The sequence below is a fragment of the Mustela nivalis genome (genome assembly GCF_964662115.1).
Source record: "Mustela nivalis genome assembly, chromosome: 5".
NCBI lineage: Eukaryota > Metazoa > Chordata > Mammalia > Carnivora > Mustelidae > Mustela > Mustela nivalis.
Genome location: NC_139024.1, coordinates 12,257,721 through 12,275,272, shown reverse-complemented (window position 1 = coordinate 12,275,272; position 17,552 = coordinate 12,257,721). Strand labels below are relative to the sequence as shown.

The 17,552-nt window shown below is 34.4% G+C and overlaps 1 protein-coding gene across 1 annotated transcript in view; it reads left to right on the top strand.

The window, feature by feature from the left end:
- SCAF8 (SR-related CTD associated factor 8) overlaps positions 1-17,552 on the top strand; it is an 89,724-nt gene that overhangs the window by 52,580 nt on the left and 19,592 nt on the right. The window contains 8 exon segments of the mRNA XM_082731378.1: positions 1,326-1,479; positions 2,345-2,475; positions 5,582-5,758; positions 6,617-6,696; positions 8,436-8,553; positions 15,015-15,146; positions 15,418-15,530; positions 17,039-17,232. Coding sequence (XP_082587504.1) covers positions 1,326-1,479; positions 2,345-2,475; positions 5,582-5,758; positions 6,617-6,696; positions 8,436-8,553; positions 15,015-15,146; positions 15,418-15,530; positions 17,039-17,232 — 1,099 coding nt within the window.

Below are 17,552 nucleotides of genomic sequence, written 5' to 3'. Positions count from 1 at the left end.
CTAGAGAAGAATGTGTATTATGTTGGTTTGGGATGGAATATTCTGAATATATTTCTGATGTCCATCTGGTCTAATGTGTCATTTAAAGCCTTTGTTTCCTTGTTGATCTTTTCTTAAATGATCTGTCCATTTCAGTGAGGGGGGTGTTAAAATCCCCTACTATTATTGTATTATTGTTAATGTGTTTCTTTGATTTTTGTTATTAACTGGTTTATATAATTGGCTGCTGTTGTGTTAGGGGCATAGATATTTAAATTGTTAGAGCTTTTTTTTGGACAGACCTTTAAACTAGATACAGTGTCCTTCCTCATCTCTTATTATAGGCTTTCGCTTAAAATCCAGCCTCAGCTTTCTTTTGATGTCCATTAGCATGGTAAATTGTTTTCCACCCCCTCACTTTAAATCTGGAGGTGCCTTTGGGTCTAAAATGAGTTTCGGCATTTTAAAATTCTTTTATTGTGGTAGAGTTTTAGTAGTGCAGGTAACCACACTAGTAAGTCTTCTAGATCTGAATGAATAAATATTCTGTACCATGTAAACAGACTTTGGACCCTGAGAGAGAATAAAAAAGGGTTCTTTATATATGCTCAAAGGTATTAGAAATTTACATATTTTGGGATACTGATTTGGAAATTTTGTTTACTTTTCTCATTGGATTGATTGCAATAATAAAGTTTTAAAACGTCATGTTAGGGGCCGCCTGGGTGGCTCAGTCGGCTGAACTGAAGCAGCTGCCTTCATTCAGTTCAGTTTTGATCCCCAGGTCCTGAGATCGAGCCCTGCATCAGGTTCTCTGCTCAGTGGAGAGCCTCTTTTCTCCCTCTACCTCTACCTACTACTCTGCCTACTTGTGCTTTCTCTCTCTCATAAATAAATAAAATCTTTTTACAGAAAGTCATATTAGATAAGGACTTTGTCTTAAAGTTTGTCATTTGTTTAAAACATAAAGTTAAAAATCACCTGACAGTATAGCTTTGGTGCTGAGGTAAATCCTGATCACCTCAGCAACTTACACACTCTGCAGGCAAACCTCTCCGTCGATCTCATTAGACCTCATGTAGAAGCTGAAACCTAGTTGCTGTTCCTTTCTTCTACGAAATGTAGCTTTCATTTATCTTGTGTATTTATCAAAATGAACATTTTTCTTTCAAGTGTATTAAGATTAGCAAATCAGAATTACAGAAACATGATTTCAGGGGCAGGAAGTACTACAGTAGAAGTATTTTAATCTATCCTTCCCATCCACTGTTTGAATAGTCTCTGTGAAATGACTGTGCTGTTTTGCAAGCAAAAAATCAAAGTGTCATTTTTCTTTTTTCTTCTAGAGTAAAATAGTGAGAGTATTAAACTTATGGCAGAAGAATAATGTGTTTAAGAGTGAGATTATTCAGCCTCTTTTGGACATGGCAGCAGGGATTCCTCCCCCAGTTGTCACACCTGTTTTGGCCAGTACTACTGCTGCTATGAGCAACACCCCAGGTATGTTACCTTGATAGGAATTTGTTTTCTAAATATTCTCCCCCCCCCAGGTGATTATTCATTTATAAAGTAACAATTTGACAGTGTAGGAGAATTGATCTAGCATTAAGTAATGGAAAGGAAATGTAATTTGAAGGAAAAATAAACAGAATTTATATTTGTGTATAATTCTTTTCTAAAAATCAAAAAGCTGAATATTTGAAATCCTAGAAGCATAAATATAGTGACCTTTAGGAAAATGGTATGTCACTTATGTTTTTTCCTGGTTTAGGCTGTCCATAAACTTGCATGTAAATCAAATTGTAGTATAGTAGGGGAATTTAATATTTATAAGGAACCCTGAAAAAAATTATCTAATGGAGCCAAGAATGCTTTAGTAATAATCTCAAAATCTTGTTTTTTAAAGTGTATTTAAATGACATTTTAGAATTTGTTACCATGGTTCAGGAATTCACATTTGGTATATATTTAGTTTTTGTTGTATTTGTGTTTGTACACATGCATGTCCATTTTTAAAGAAAAATAGTTTTATATTATACATATTGTTTTCTAATATTTTGATTATATTTTTAACATTTCCTCATGTCCTTGAATTTTCTTCTGTAGTAAGATTTTTAAAGATTTCTAAGTATTGTAGGCTACTTTAAAGTAGTAGTTTAGTTAATGAGGACAAGTATGGACAGATCCTTTTGGTGTTTTGTTTTTTTTCCCCAATCTATCTAATTCTGTAATCAGAGAATAAAATAAAAACATCTGAATTTATATATATTTTATGAAAGTATCAAAGCAAATCTCTCTACCTTTCCAAGTCTTACTTTTATTTACTTACGTATTTATTTGGGTGGGTATGATGTCTTATTAAAAGGAACTCCTGTGACGCCTGTTACTCCAGCCAATGTGGTCCAAGGTCTGCCAGATCCGTGGGTGTCTCAGATAACAAACACAGATACACTTGCAGCAGTAGCTCAGATCTTACAAAGTCCTCAAGGCCAACAGGTGAGCAGTTTTTTTTGTTAAATCAACAGTGATTTAGAACTCATTATTTTCTTAATGTATTTTTTTATACTGTACCACCTTAAGGATATGTTATTTCTGTAAAAATGAGATCACACTATGGATACTACTTTGTAACTCGATTTTTCATTTAGTAAGGCATTGTTTTATGCACTTTTTTTAAAAAAAGATTTTATTTATTTCACAGAGAGAGACATCACAAGTAGGCAGGCGGGGGGGGGGGGGCGGGGGGGGCGGGGAGAAGGCTCGACCCCAGGAACCTGGGATAATGACCTGAGCTGAAGGCAGAGGCTTAACCCACTGAGCCACCCAGGTGCCCTTATGCACTGTTTTATAAAAACTTCATTTCATACCAAAATACTGACTTAGTACATAATTTGTGTAAACATTATTAGGTGTTACTCCAGTAACAAGACAGGGATGTCCTCTCTCCTAGGAAAGATGTCTTTCTATGTTAGGGGAGAAAAATATAAGAAAGTATAAAAATTTGTTTAGATGGTGATACATGACTTAAAACAGGATAAGTTTTTAAAGTGACTGGGTTTGGGAAAAGGGGTCAGAATTAGAGAGGGTTGCCAAGAGAAGGTATTTTTGAGGAAGTGCCATTTGAAGTGAGACAAAATGAAACTCTCATGGTAGGTTTTGAGGATAGCCCATTCTTTGCATCTCCTTTCTTTACCTGTCCTTTAAAAACCAAATTAATTGTGATCTGTGCAATAAGACCCCTCTTCCCCCCTGAACTCTTTTCCCAAATATTCATGAGGTTTCAGCCACTTCCAGTTTTTGATTAAGTTTCACCTTAATAAAGCCTTCAAAAAGTGACTTAAAACTGCACATTCTTTCATTCCCCTATGCTCCTTTTTTGTATCACCTACTTTCTTTCTGTTACATTATACAACTTTTTTATTTATTCTCTATCTCTTCCCACCAGAATAGATGCTCTATAAGGATGAGAATTTTTTTCATTTGTTTTGTTTACTGCTGTGTCTCCAGAGTTTAAGTTGTAACAAACATTTGGTACATTTTTGTAGAATGAGTGAATAGAGTGTGTGGAGGCATAAGTGTTGGATATGCAAAGCTCTTTCAGAGTTGAGATGTTTGGAAGGTTAGATGGCCTGTGCATGTAAGTTAATGAAGACAGAGTTGACATGGTAGACCTAAGTGTGGATCTGGTTTCAAAAGATGGAAATGATGGGCTGAAAAACAAGGAGTTCATATGCTAAGCAGTGGGGAACTTTTTCATATTGAAGTCATCGATCTGAACCGTACTTTAGTGGGTGGGAGAGGCAAGAAGCCTAGGGATAAGGAAGTATTTTCGTTTTGGTAAGAATGATAAAAGGGAAGTAATAGGTATGTGAGAAATAGTAGGGTAGCAGACCCTCTCAAAATGACACACTTCAGAAAAAAGGGACCATTCTAGAGTTTTAAACATGTAAAACCTAATTTAGTTATTGTCAGATTAGATCCAGTTTCTCCATTTTGGGGGTCAGTTGGGAAACTGAATTGGATATTAGCTAAAATTATCAAATTATTAATTTTAATCTTGTGATTAATGATATTTTGAAAATAATTCATAAAGCAAATGTTCTCATTTTAAATGATACTTATTAAAATAAATACTTTTGGCAGGAGAAGTGATTTTTCCAGAAGTAGTGCAAAGAGAGTTAAGAAGACCTAGTAATTGATAGACTACTATTAAGTCAAGAGTAGAAGGAAAGTGGGATCCCTCACTGGTTTGAACCTGACTGAAACAGTAACAGTGCTGTCTGGAAAAATGCTCATGTCAAAAGGAGTAGTTAAAATGTGTAAAGGAGAAAATATGGCATTAACCCTCTTCTCTCTTTCCCCCTCTGCCCCTTCTTCCTCTCCCTCCCTTTTTTCCTACTTTTCCTCCTCCCTCTCACCATCCTGTCTGTTCTGGAGCTTCTTCAGTGCAGTAACTAAGCTATCATATGTTTTGGTATTAGTTTCTTTGCTATCCTATTAGTAGTTTGTAGTTACAGTTTATTTGGTAGCCAAATGACTCGTTTGTTTCTTAATGTAGCTCTTGTAGATGGGCATGAAATTACTTTCATCTGGGATGGCTTTTGTACCTTCTCCCACTGTAAGTTAATCTTCACCTAAACAGTACACATGTCTTATTACTATTGTAAATTGATCATTTTCAGATTCAAGTCAGATTGAGATCTTGATTAGGAAAGTATTAGTTACTTCTTAGATGTATATAGGGTTTACTTAACTGTGAATATCTTCAGGATCTTACTGTTGTTTCTGGTTTTTAAGAGGATGGATGAATAGAAGGAACAGGGATTTGATTTCAACTCTTACTGGCACTATTCACTTTTAATTTCCTTAGTTTCAGAATTCTCCAAGAGCCAAATTTCTTATTTGCCTTTCCTGCTTTCAGGAAATGTGTTATCTGATGGTAAATCTGAAAGCTAGCAAAAGCAATTGCTGTCAGTGCTTGTTTTTTGTTGTTGTTATTGTTGTTTTGTTTTACTACAGAGATTAAGGAGTTAATTGAAGAAGCAATGAAAGCTTAGTGATGGGGACCTGGGTGCCTCAGTCATTTGAGCTTCCAGCCCTTGATTTTGGCTCAGCTCGTGATCTCAGGGTCATGGGTTCAAGCCCTGTGTGGAACCCCCTTCAGGAGCCCTGCTTTGGGTTCCACGCTCAGCAAGTGTTCTGCTTGGGATCCTCTCTCCCATTGGCCCACTCCCAGCTTGTGCCCGCACTCTAAATAAATAAATAAAATCTTTAAAAGAAAAGCTTAGTGAAAAAAATCAGTCTGTATGTAATGAATTCTTTGTCTGTCATTGTATGACCACTTTATTTGGCTTAAAGTTCTCTGGCTTTCCAGAAGCAAGACAGACTTCTTAAGGACTGTTAAAGGTGGCACACACAATTTTTTAAAAACTATCTTACTTTGAATTAGTATCTGTTTTCTCTTGATCTCCAAAGACTGTGTAACAGTGAATCTTTTTGACTAAAAGATTGGCATTCTTTTTTTTTTTTTTTTTTAAGATTGGCATTCTTACAGATAAAACCCAGTATCTATTTGTAATAATTTTCCTTTCTTCTCCTTCAGCTTCAGCAGTTAATACAAACTTTACAGCTACAGCAGCAGAAGCCTCAGCCTTCAATTCTGCAGGCCCTGGACGCTGGTCTTGTTGTGCAGTTGCAGGCTCTCACAGCACAGCTCACGGCTGCAGCTGCCGCAGCCAACACCCTGAATCCCTTGGAACAGGGAGTGGCTTTCAACAAGGTAGAAATTAAGTTACCAGATTTGTTCTCTAAGAAGTATTAAAGTCTATATGCAATCATTTGGATTCTAATTCTGTATATTGTATTTTATTATAGAACAATCACAGTATGTACTCTACTGTATAATATATATATTTTCAACTTTAAAACCACTGTGCTTTATAAATTAGGCCTAACTATAAAGGATAGTGGTTTTAAAGTTGAAAATCTTTCATGTATAATTTGTAGTAGGATTGCCTCAATGTTCTTATTAATTATGAGAACATTAAAATATCTTGGAAGTGTTACACGTATTATTTTTGTTTCTGCTACTATATATTTTTAGGAAAATAAATAGCGATTTATTATACTACTTAGACATTTTTATCTGTTAGCTTAATTGAAAATTTAATAGCTAAACCATACGGGGTCACCTGGGTGACTCAGTTAAGCTAAACCACATAAAAACCTTTAAATTGATCCTTGGGAAGACAGTTGACCATCCTAAGAAGAGAAATGTAGTAGGAATAGATCCACTGATTACAGACCTAGATGTTTTTTTAAATCAAGCTTTGTTACTATTGGCAAGCCATTTAATTATTTTAATCCCATCTTCTCTTCTGTAGAGCATTAGTATATATCCTGTATTGTGATTTGTTATATAAGGCAGTGTACATCAAAGTACTTTAAAGATTGACTCAAATTCTTTATTATAATGTAGCATAAAATTATATAAAACATTTATGTATTAATGTGATAGAAGTAAAGTAATGGGATGACATTGACATTCAGAATAGCATTTGTTACTTATTTTTGTGTGAAGCCCCTTTTAATTTGTCTTTTTCTCCCTCCCCTCCACCCTCTCCCCCCGCTGACTTAGAAGTTGATGGATAGGTTTGATTTTGGGGAAGATTCTGAGCATAGTGAAGAACCCAAAAAGGAGATTTCAGCCTCTCAACTGTAAGAATTGTTTTTTTTTTTCTTTACTTCCATAATTTTTTCCATTATTATTATAAACATTGGATGGGACATTGCTGTCTGAACTACCAAGTATACTTTGAATAAGTGGGGATAAAATTTCAGGCTGTTGAGTTCTAACATTACAGAAAGATGGTAGAGTTGCTGTCTTGTTGCCTCCCTATTTATTTTGGCTCCTTTCTCAGATCTTTGCAAATAATTGGGGTATATCACATTTTTTTATAGGAGAATTGATAGATGTTGATGTAGTTGTGATATTTTCTATATCTGTATTAGGCATTTTATTCAATTGTAAGAATATTTGAAATAATAGGAAAGAGGCTTGCTTCTAGTGTCGGTGTCCACTTCTAGGAATTCTCCCGAATTCTGGGAGTGAATCATACTAATCAGAAGTAAGGATTGGGACTATAGGGATTTTGTTTTTTTCAAAGATAATGGATTGTACCTTTTTATTTAGATCAGCGATTTTCTTCTTATCTCAAGCAATTCTGTGCAGCCTTAGGTTCTTGCAGGTTTGAGAAAGGACCAGTGGGGGAAAGGATGTTGGAGAGTGGGGGTGTGGCAGGAGGGAGGATGGAGGATGATCAATGGAGGGAATGCCTCTGGGAATCTTGTTTCAAGCAGAGCCCATTCATTTTATATATTGGGATAATATGTCTTAAAATATATTTATATAATACAGAAAATACATATGTCCTTTTGATAAAGAGATTTTACTTGAAAAATTAAAATCTAACACTTTAGATTATGAATTACAAAATTGGAGGAGAAATATTTGAGATTGTGTAGATTAGTGTCCTGAGCAACGTAAGAATCTCCTTTAATGGTTCTGATAGGATATTTTTATAATGTTTTAATGCCTTCTATGATGACAAGTTAAATAATCTTTGTTATTGAATCCTGTTTGATTTACTTTATACACACTGATCCATTTTGCATTCTGAAGCAAGGAAACAAATTTGCTCCATTATCTTTTGAGACCTAGCCTTTACAATATTTGAAGTTAGGTATCATTCTTCCCCTTAGGTTTATTTGCTCCAGATGAAGTACACTTTTTTTCAACTGTTTCAAGACTTCTCACCATCCTGATTGCCCCTTTTGGGATGCCCTCTTTTTTGTTCATGTCTTACCTTGTGGCACCCAGAATTCCAGGTGTATTCCAGGTGTGAATTTCCCAGAGTATAGTTAAATTATTATTTCCTCTTATCTAAGTACTGTTTCTGTTAACATACCTAATAATGTGAATGCTTTTCTAAAGAAAGCGGATTAGTTTTGTAAAGTTTATGGTCAATTACAATTGTTGATTTCACATGTACTGATTGATAGACCATTTCTCCCACTATCTTATAGTTAGAGAAGGAGTTAAAGTGACAATGTTTAGATACTTTTAACTGTTTTTATATGTTTCATCGAAATTTTCTTAAAGTACTCTAATGTAAAAAATACTAATTTATATGTATTTAATAGTGTGAGACCATTATAACAGATCTTCCATCAGAATATCTTTAACATGTTATCCACCTGTTGAGAGATTATTGGAGAGTATCTTTCTCTTTTAACATATTAATGTTCTGAGGTATTCTATTTTCTGTTAATATTTCAAAAGTAAACATTGTAGTAGAGTCTGTTTCATTTAATTGGCATGGGGGAGGTTAAAATCAGTTATTTTGTATTATCTTTACTGTGTTTTAAAATGTATTTCTACTTGTTTTTCCTTCTAGTTCTCATGTTTCAGAATCTGTGAACAATTCCATTTTTCATCAGATAGCTGAACAACTACAGCAGCAAAACCTTGAACATCTCAGACAGCAGCTCCTAGAACAGCAACAGCCTCAAAAGGTTTATAACTCCATCTTGTGGTCTTTAGAGTTATTGCTATCTACATTCTATAAAGTGGTGTTTTTCAAGCATGGTGATTTTTCTTCAGTTTTAGTACTAGGAAGGGCAGCCTTTTCAGAACATTTATAGTCTTTTCTGTTACCAGAATGTGTTCTGGATATATACATGTGCTTGGTATACTAGCAGTGGAGAACAGAAAACAGAGGTGGTGTTTCGGTATTACAACTTAAAACTCCATGTGCTTTTCTCCGCTCAGTTCCCTGTCAAGCAAGGTCATGATGATTTTGCTTGAGAGTGATGATGGCAAAATAGATTACTCCTTTAATTAGGCTGCTGCTGTGTGCAGGAAGTTTAGGAGGCATGCATTACATTTAATGCTATGAGATAGAATTTTGACTTCCATTGTACTGTAATGAAATTAAACATCCATCGCAAAACTGTATAGCTAATCAGATGTATAATTAGTCTTAAGACACACTGTCTTTTTTTATGTATAATTTTTTTTTTAAATTTTATTTATTTATTTGACAGAGAGAGAGAGATCACAAGTAGGCGGGGAAGCAGGCTTTCTCCTGAGCGGAGAGCCCGATGCGGGGCTTGATCCCAGGACCCTGAGATCATGACCTGAGCCGAAGGCAGAGGCTTAACCCACTGAGCCACCTAGGCACTCCAAGACACACTGTTATTTTATGTACAGCTAAGAATTTTTAGTCACTTCAAAAGTACATCTTACAGAGTTAAAAGAACCTTAATAAATTACAGGAATGATAATGTGTGAAGAAGAATCATACTTTAGAATTGACAAAATTTGTCAGACTTCAAAGGCAGGGTTAATCCATTACAAAGCCTGTTTTTCCTCCATTTGAGAAATACTTGCATATATAAACTGTTTAGAACATGAGTGTTTTCAAATTCAGCCCAGTCTCACTTCTTTCTTATATCCAAAACTTAACTAAGTCATACTCCACACATTTTCTAAAGTATGAGCAGTGTGTTGTTAGGCAAATGATATATACACAGATGAACACAGGTGAACAAAAAAGCATCTGGCCTCAAACAATCTCTTCTCTAATGGAACATGTTCATCTGTATGAGCACAGGGCAGAATTCTAGTTTCTGTAATAGAGGTACAGGTGAAGAACAGTGGAAGTAAAGGAGAGAGAAAAGTTATTTTAGTTTAAAGGGATAACAAACCTTGGACTCTGCTGGGGTCTGAACTTACCCTTTTAAACCAGATAGTAAGCATAAAATGATATTAATGGTATTTGCTAAGGTTGGAACATATACTTGTATTATGAGAATGGAATTCTGTATCTTGTTTTGAAGGAATAATTTTGATAGAAATGGTTGGAGTAGATACATCTACTACTACAGTATTTCATGTCAGGTAGATATATCTGCCTGAGAATTCAGGAACTTTAAAGGTAGAGCAAATGTAGAACATTTGGACGTTTTTAAAGAAAAACATAAATTGTAAATCAATGAAAAGAAACAAGTTGTCAGTCATGTAATTAAAAAACCTCAGAGCTGTTAGAGAGGCAGGGGGCAATTGTGATGGAAGAGGTTATCAAATGGCAGATTCATCCCATCTGTAAATTTGGCAATTTTAATTGTCTTAGTTCCAGTTTCCCTTCAGGAGTTGTAGTAGAAGCGGTAAAATCAAAGTAGTATTCTTAAAATTAACACCAAATTATTGAAGTGAAAATTCCTAGGAACTTGAGAGAACATTTTTCTTTTTGTTCTTTTTTGTTCTTTAAATTCAGTTAGTCAACACATAATACAGCATTAGTTTCATATGTAGAGCTCAGGAATTTGTCATTTACGCGTAACAGTCATTGCTCATTTCATCATGTGCCCTCCTTAATGCCTGTCACTCAGTTACCCCATCTCCTCACCCACCTCCCCTCCAGCAACCCTCATTCCCATATAATCCCATATATTCCCATAATATTCTCATGATTAGGAATCGCTCATGGTTTGTTTGCATCTCTCATTTCCTCCCATTCCATTTTTCAGGGTTATTCGGTCTTAAGAATCTCACCAACCAAAGAAAAACAGAGCTCTGGGCTTAGTTAATACATAATCTCAAAATTTTAAGAAAATAAGATCCTTTTGAAAGAATTAGATGTTGTTAAAAGCTTTTGTTCAAAAGTGAGTGTTGAAGAAAGGGAGTGGTGAAAGAAAAGCAACTTTTCTAATTAATCAGGTAGATGGTGTTCAAAACCTGTGACAGATTTCCAATTGGAAAGTAGTGTATCAGCAGCATAACCATTAAATTTAATAAATTGTGTAATTGGCTCTACCAAACCTATTGCTTTCATATGATGAAGATAAGGTGAAAATAATGCAGAAAAATGAAGCATATTTGTTTACCAGTGAGCTCCTTATGGCCACTTAAAAGTTCTTAGGGTGTCTTAAAGAAAGGAGTGGGATTGCCAGCGACACCCTACTCATTGCAGCCCTGACCACACCTGCATGTGAGTTGTTACCTAATATCCCTAACAATAGAAAACCACTGAAAACGGAGCACTTCAAGGAGTGGCTAAATTATGAAGGGAGTAATAGTCCTGTTGGAAAGAGAATGATTGCCCTTGTCTGAAGTAAGTTCTAGTTCATGATATTGATAATTGTTTTATCAGGATATTCAAAAGATGTCAAGAAAGCTATAGCTCAAAATACTGATAATGAAAATGGTAGGACTGATAAAAAAGGGCTTTTGAAAGAATGTTAGGAATAGAAAGATTGTGGAAGATACAGCCACTTAATAATGAAGTGCTATCATATGTAACTTACTTTGATTCAATATTTTTTTTATATAGGAGTTTATAATGGAAAGAGTAGAATTGAACATGATAAAACCTAAGATGGGTGATAATATTAGGAGCCTGGAGTTGCTTTAAGTGATTTGATATCTCAGCTCACATAAATCCCATTTCATGGTACTGCAATTGTAGGATTATAGCCTAGCATGCGTGAATTTCAGTAAGGCTTTCAACAGTGTTTCTTGTCACTTACACAGAAAAAAATGGAGGAACATGGGTCTATAACTGATCAAAATGTGACACTTCGTGAGTGTTAATCCAACTTTGAAAGAAGTCTCTGCTAGCTGCTGTTACCCTTCTATTTTTTCAGTATTTTATTCAGTATTCAGTGTTCTGTCTTCTATTTTTTCAGTATTGATGCTTTACAATGAGGACATCATTGAAGAAACTAGAAGTGTATCCCAGGATATATACTAAGGATGTATACCAGTGTTATCAGTAAAGCTATCATTTGCCACCTGGGTCCAATGGATCCTTTTAAAATAGATGTGAAGTCATCTCACAGATAGTTTACAGAAGTGAGACTAAAAGAGATAGGGGGAAATACTTGATGAGTAGTTTTAATTTACATAATTGAAATGTAGTCAACATTTTTGTGTCCATTAAATTCAAATGTCACACATTCTTTTAGCAAAATAGAACAATCCGGATTCTTGTTGCAAAATACTGCAAGATAAAGTCCTTTTGAAAGAATTAGATGTTGTTAAAAGCTTTTGTTCAAAAGTGAGTGTTGAAGAAAGGGAGTGGTGAAAGAAAAGCAACTGACTAAGTGGATGGAAAGACCCGGTTTTTGTCCCTAGAGACACATTTTTCTGTCATAAGTTTCGGAGTTTGAGAAATACATTTAGGTTATGATCATCTGAAAACTCATAGTTCACTTAGGTATTAAACTAATACCTAATCATTAGAATCTAGAATGCTGTTCTTTTTCGCATCATGTTCTACTATTTTGTTTACTAATTATGAAATATATTCCTCTTGTCAGTTTTCTTCTCCTTACCATTATGTACAGAAATGGAAAAATCTATTCAACTATGTTTCCAGGAAAGCACAAAGCAGACTACAAAAATAGTGTCTCCGGCCTTATTTTTACTTTCTTGAAATATACAGTATTTTTGGTAATGCAGTACAACTGGGTGATAATGATTTTATTTCACTATTGAATCACCCTTCTTGGCAATTACATTCCTTTTTCTTTTTTTGTATTATTTTAGTCTTTCTTGAAATAATTGGGAATAATCGATGGATAATAACAGAATAATTCTTGGGATGATGAAATAGCAAAATGTTTCAATATTTAAGATGATAAGAACTCTAAAATCTCACAACATGTCTTAGATACAGCAAAGGGTCCAATGGACCTAATGCTAATTGCATGGTAATAGGATAATTTTTACTTGAATTTTTATTTTTATTTTAATAGTCATTATTTTCAGAGAGAGCCCATGCACGTGACTGCACCGAGGGAGCAGAGGGAGAGGGGGAGAAAGTCCTAAGCAGGCTTTTGCACTTGTGCGGAGCCCAAAGTGGGGGCTTACCTCAAAACCCTGAGATCATGACGTAAGCAGAAATCAAGAGTTGGTTAGTTACTTAACTGACTGTGCCACCCTGGCATCTCTTAGTTGAATTTTGAAGTAAATTTTCTCTTTGTTCTTCAGAAGATCTCTAAGAAAGAATAAAGCTTTAAAAAAAAAAAAAGTCGAAGGATAAAGGTTATGAAATTACAGTCTTTCCAAATGGGTAAAACTCAAATACTAAAATTAATTGCAGTGGATCTTGGTTGGTTATACCAAGAATTAATCATTAAATAGGAAAATAAGGGTAAAAAACAAGGGTGGGGGGAAATATGAAACAAGATAAATGGAGAAGCAAGAAAAATATGATGTGAAGAATGTATGCGTACTGGGACACCTGGGTGGCTCAGTTGGTTAAGCGGCTGCCTTCGGCTTGGGTCGTGGTCCCAGCGTCCTGGGATCGAGTCCCACATCGGGCTCCTTGCTCCGCAGGGAGCCTGCTTCTCCCTCTGATTCTTCCTTCCACTCTGTCTGCCTGTGCTCGCTCTCATTCACTCTCTCTCTGACAAATAAATAAATAAAATCTTAAAAAAAAAAAAAAAAAAAGAATGTATGCGTACTAACTTGAGGACCAGTTAGATTCCAGATGGAGCTGAAAATTCCCTTTCTGTGTTAAGAATTCTGTTGTTACTATACTTTTAAAGATGTAAGCCAGGATTTTGCTTAAAATGTGTTTGCTTTATTTGGTAAGAGTGGTTGCTTACTGATGTTTTGGCCAGTACTGTGGCATGTAATAGTTGTTTCACAGAAGTCTCTTCTACTTTAGCTTTTCATTTATTTCTAAACCTTGGTCATGTTACTTGTTCTTAGAGAACCTGTTCCTTTATAAAGTGAGAAACTTGGAACAGTTCTTTAAATGCTCTTTTTGGCTCTTAATTTTTATGCTTTTTCTTTCAGATAGATGTCATTAGAATAAGAATTTTAAAATCTTACTGAGATACATAACTAATGTGTACAACATTGTGATTTGATACATTTATATATTGCAGTAAGCTAACACTTCTCTCATGTCCTAAAACTGTCATTTTTTTGTGGTGGGAACAGTTAGCTCTAGTCTCTTAACAGCTTTGAAGTTTATAATATTGTCTGTAGTCACCGTGCTTTACAGATAAAGAAACTGAATTTCACAATTCAAGTAACTTGTTCACAATCACAGAGTTTGTAACGAGGGACTAGTATTTTTGAGTTACTCCTCTCTGTTAATTATTTTAGTATCTCCCAGCTTGTGTACTACCCCTAACTATTTTTATTAATCTTGAACACCTGCAAAGATGTTTTAGAAAAGTTTATGTGGGAAGACGTTTTCATAATTAGTTTTCTTATTTTTAGTTAACACCATAGTATATGCAGTTGCTAAATTGGATTCAGACTATTAAGTATAAGTAGTATGACTGTATTGAGTTGCTATACATGTAGTCCCAGCCAAAAAAGGGGGGGGATTCAAATTTTAAGTATTCCTTTAATTAGTCTTCATTGCCTAACTCTTACTAGTTTCTGAAATATATTACATATTTCAGAGTACTTCCTAATACAGGTTGAGAAAGCCCAAATTGAGAACTGTTTTACTAGATCAGTTAATTTGATAATGATATTTGAGCTTTGTTTTGCCTCTACACATTAATGTATGACTTAGTTCTTTAATGTAAAGTACTTTCACATTAAAATATGAATAGCATTTTATAAAAATGCTGATTGCTGTTGAAATTCTAGATTCATTTAACTTTGTGCTATTACATATCTTTTATGGTGTAATACCTTTATTCTTAGAAGTATAATGATTATATTTTCCACAATTAAAAATTTATTTGAAGAGCTACTTGATCTTAACCATTCTAATAGAGTCTTCTCCCTCTTTTATAGAGGTGTCCCATGCTCTTAAGTAAACTTGGATTTGTACAAAAGTGTGATTTTAGATGGATTATAGTTGATTTAATGTGGGATTTCTATCTGTGTTGGGCTCCTTTTGAAAACTTTTTTAAAAATTGTGACGTTTGCATGTTTAAATTCTGTTGTAATAATATGCATGGTTTCTTAATGTTTGTGTGTTTGTATACATTCTCAATAGGCAACCCCTCAGGATAGTCAGGAGGGAACATTTGGATCAGAGCATTCTGCCTCACCATCACAAGGGAGCAGTCAGCAGCATTTCCTTGAACCTGAGGCGAATTTGGATGATTCTATAGATATTCAGCAACAGGTAAAAAGTTCATGTTTTTCTAGGTCATAAATTCTAAATTATTTAGAGGAAAATATTATAAAATATGGTAAATGTTTTTATTTTATGTAAAATACTTTATGCAAAATAATGATAATGTCCTAAATTTTTCCTCACACTTAAGGTCTATACTGACCATGTTACTTAATACTAGGCATTGATGCTGCTATGGTGAATATTTTGTAAGGCAGAATTTTAAGTATATATTGCATCCCAGTAAGCCATTTTATTTGCTATTCTTTTGACTTTCAAGGATATGGATATTGATGAAGGGCAAGATGGAGTGGAAGAGGAGATCTTTGAACAAGAGGCAAAGAAAGTGGCTGTTCGCTCAAGATCAAGAACACATTCACGATCTCGTTCAAGGTTCTACAATAATATTTAAGAGTAGCTGTGTGTGAACTTTCAAAAGTGGGCTCTGTTTCTTTATATCAAGATTAAAGGAATGTTTTTCTTAAAGTGACATACTGTCCAGAAAGAAGTAATTCAGAATTTCAAAAACAGAATTCTTTGTCCTCTTTTAATTGGGTATATCTGTGGCCATTATTTGAATATTATACATTATTTGTAGCCAAGTCTTGTATCACAAGACTTGGATTTGGGATTATACCTGATTTTAGTTAATAATATTATGATTATATGCAGCTAAGGATACTGTTGCCTCTGAAAACTGTTCAGTCAAGATATAGAGGAACAGTGTTAGAAATTCTATTGTATTTCATTTTATTTCATCTTATAATAATACCAAAAGTGATCATAAAAATAAAACTACAAGAATTTTTTTAATAAATATTAAGCATAGTATCAGATTATTATAAAGTATATCTTACGGTTTTCTTTGTTAACTTTTCAACATGGTAAATCTCATTAATGTACATGTGTATTCAAATTTGAGTTGAGGTTTCCTTAACCTGGTAATTCTCATGTAGTTTATATATATTGTTTTTGCTACAAATTGTCTTAAAACTTTAAGTCCTTAGTCTTTAATATTAATATAACCTATTGTCTGCACGTGAATATCCCTGAAAATCTGAGCAGTATATGTTGGAAGAAGGGCAGTATCTTTAATGACTTACTAGTCATTTCTTACTTGTTTCAAGAAGTTATTTGTATTTACCTCTTTTTAAATGAGAGCCTGTGAGTTCTACTCTCTATAAACCCATCTCAGCTCTGTGAGTAATCTAGCCAAAGCAAATACAGTGTTAGAGCTAAAATCTTAACAGCTTCTTTGTCTTAACAAACCTCCTTATTAAGCATTTTGAAGCAGTACAATGATGTATGGTTGATAGGAAAAGAAGAAACTTTCAGTAACACCTGTATTTAAAGTTAAGCACTTTGAAATTTTAGAAGTTGAAAACTTAGAGCAGAATTCTTTAGTGGCCTAATGCCCTGTTGGAAACATTTTCTGTTTCCTAATTTTAAGAGTATAGTGTCTTCATCACCTAAGGATTTTTAAATTTTCTTTAGTCTTTCATTCTTATTCTTGACTCTTTCTTGAAAAATGAGTTGGAGGACACTAAAGAAAAGGAAGTAAGGATTACTGGATAGAATCTTACTGGATTCTACTTACTGGATAGAATCTGATTCTCTTCTACCTGATATCAGTACAAATCATTGCAAACAAACATCTATTACAGTATGGGCTTGAGCAATACATAGGTTTGAGAAAAATGCATGTTTGATACTTCATTCATTCTACTTAAACATTTTTTTAAGAGGTAGTTAAATATAAAACAACCTTTTGTGTGTGTGTGTGTGTGTGTGTGTGTGTGTGTGTGTCCCTCCCACGCCCTTACCTATAAGTGAGAAGTTTGACAGAAGAATAATACTGTTGTTAGAAGTAAAATAAGATTTTTTTTTTTTTTTTTTTGTAGATCACCCAGAAAACGAAGGTCTCGGTCACGGTCTGGTTCTCGAAAACGTAAACACAGAAAGCGATCGCGCTCACGCTCTAGAGAAAGAAAGAGGAAGTCATCACGTTCCTACTCAAGTGAAAGGAGAGCGAGAGAAAGGGAGAAAGAACGGCAGAAGAAGGGATTGCCTCCAGTTCGCTCGAAAACATTGAGTGGTAAGTGACACAGTTTTACAAAGCTTTGGTTTCAATAGATGTTAAAATCATTAACTGCTAGAGTCAACTATTTTTAGACCTAGAAATTGAAAAGTAGTTTAGTAAATGAATGATTTTATCCTTGGTTTTTGTTAAGTGATAGAGGAGAAAAGAAAAAGGAAGAACAGGTTCTTAAGAAACACTAAGATCATTGAGAGTTGATTTTTTTTTTTTAAACACAAATTGGAACATACAGAACTTGACTCATAACATATAAAGTGGACTAGGCCTACTGTCTCTTACATAGACTCTGTGGTTTCTATTCAGAGTGTAATAGCCAA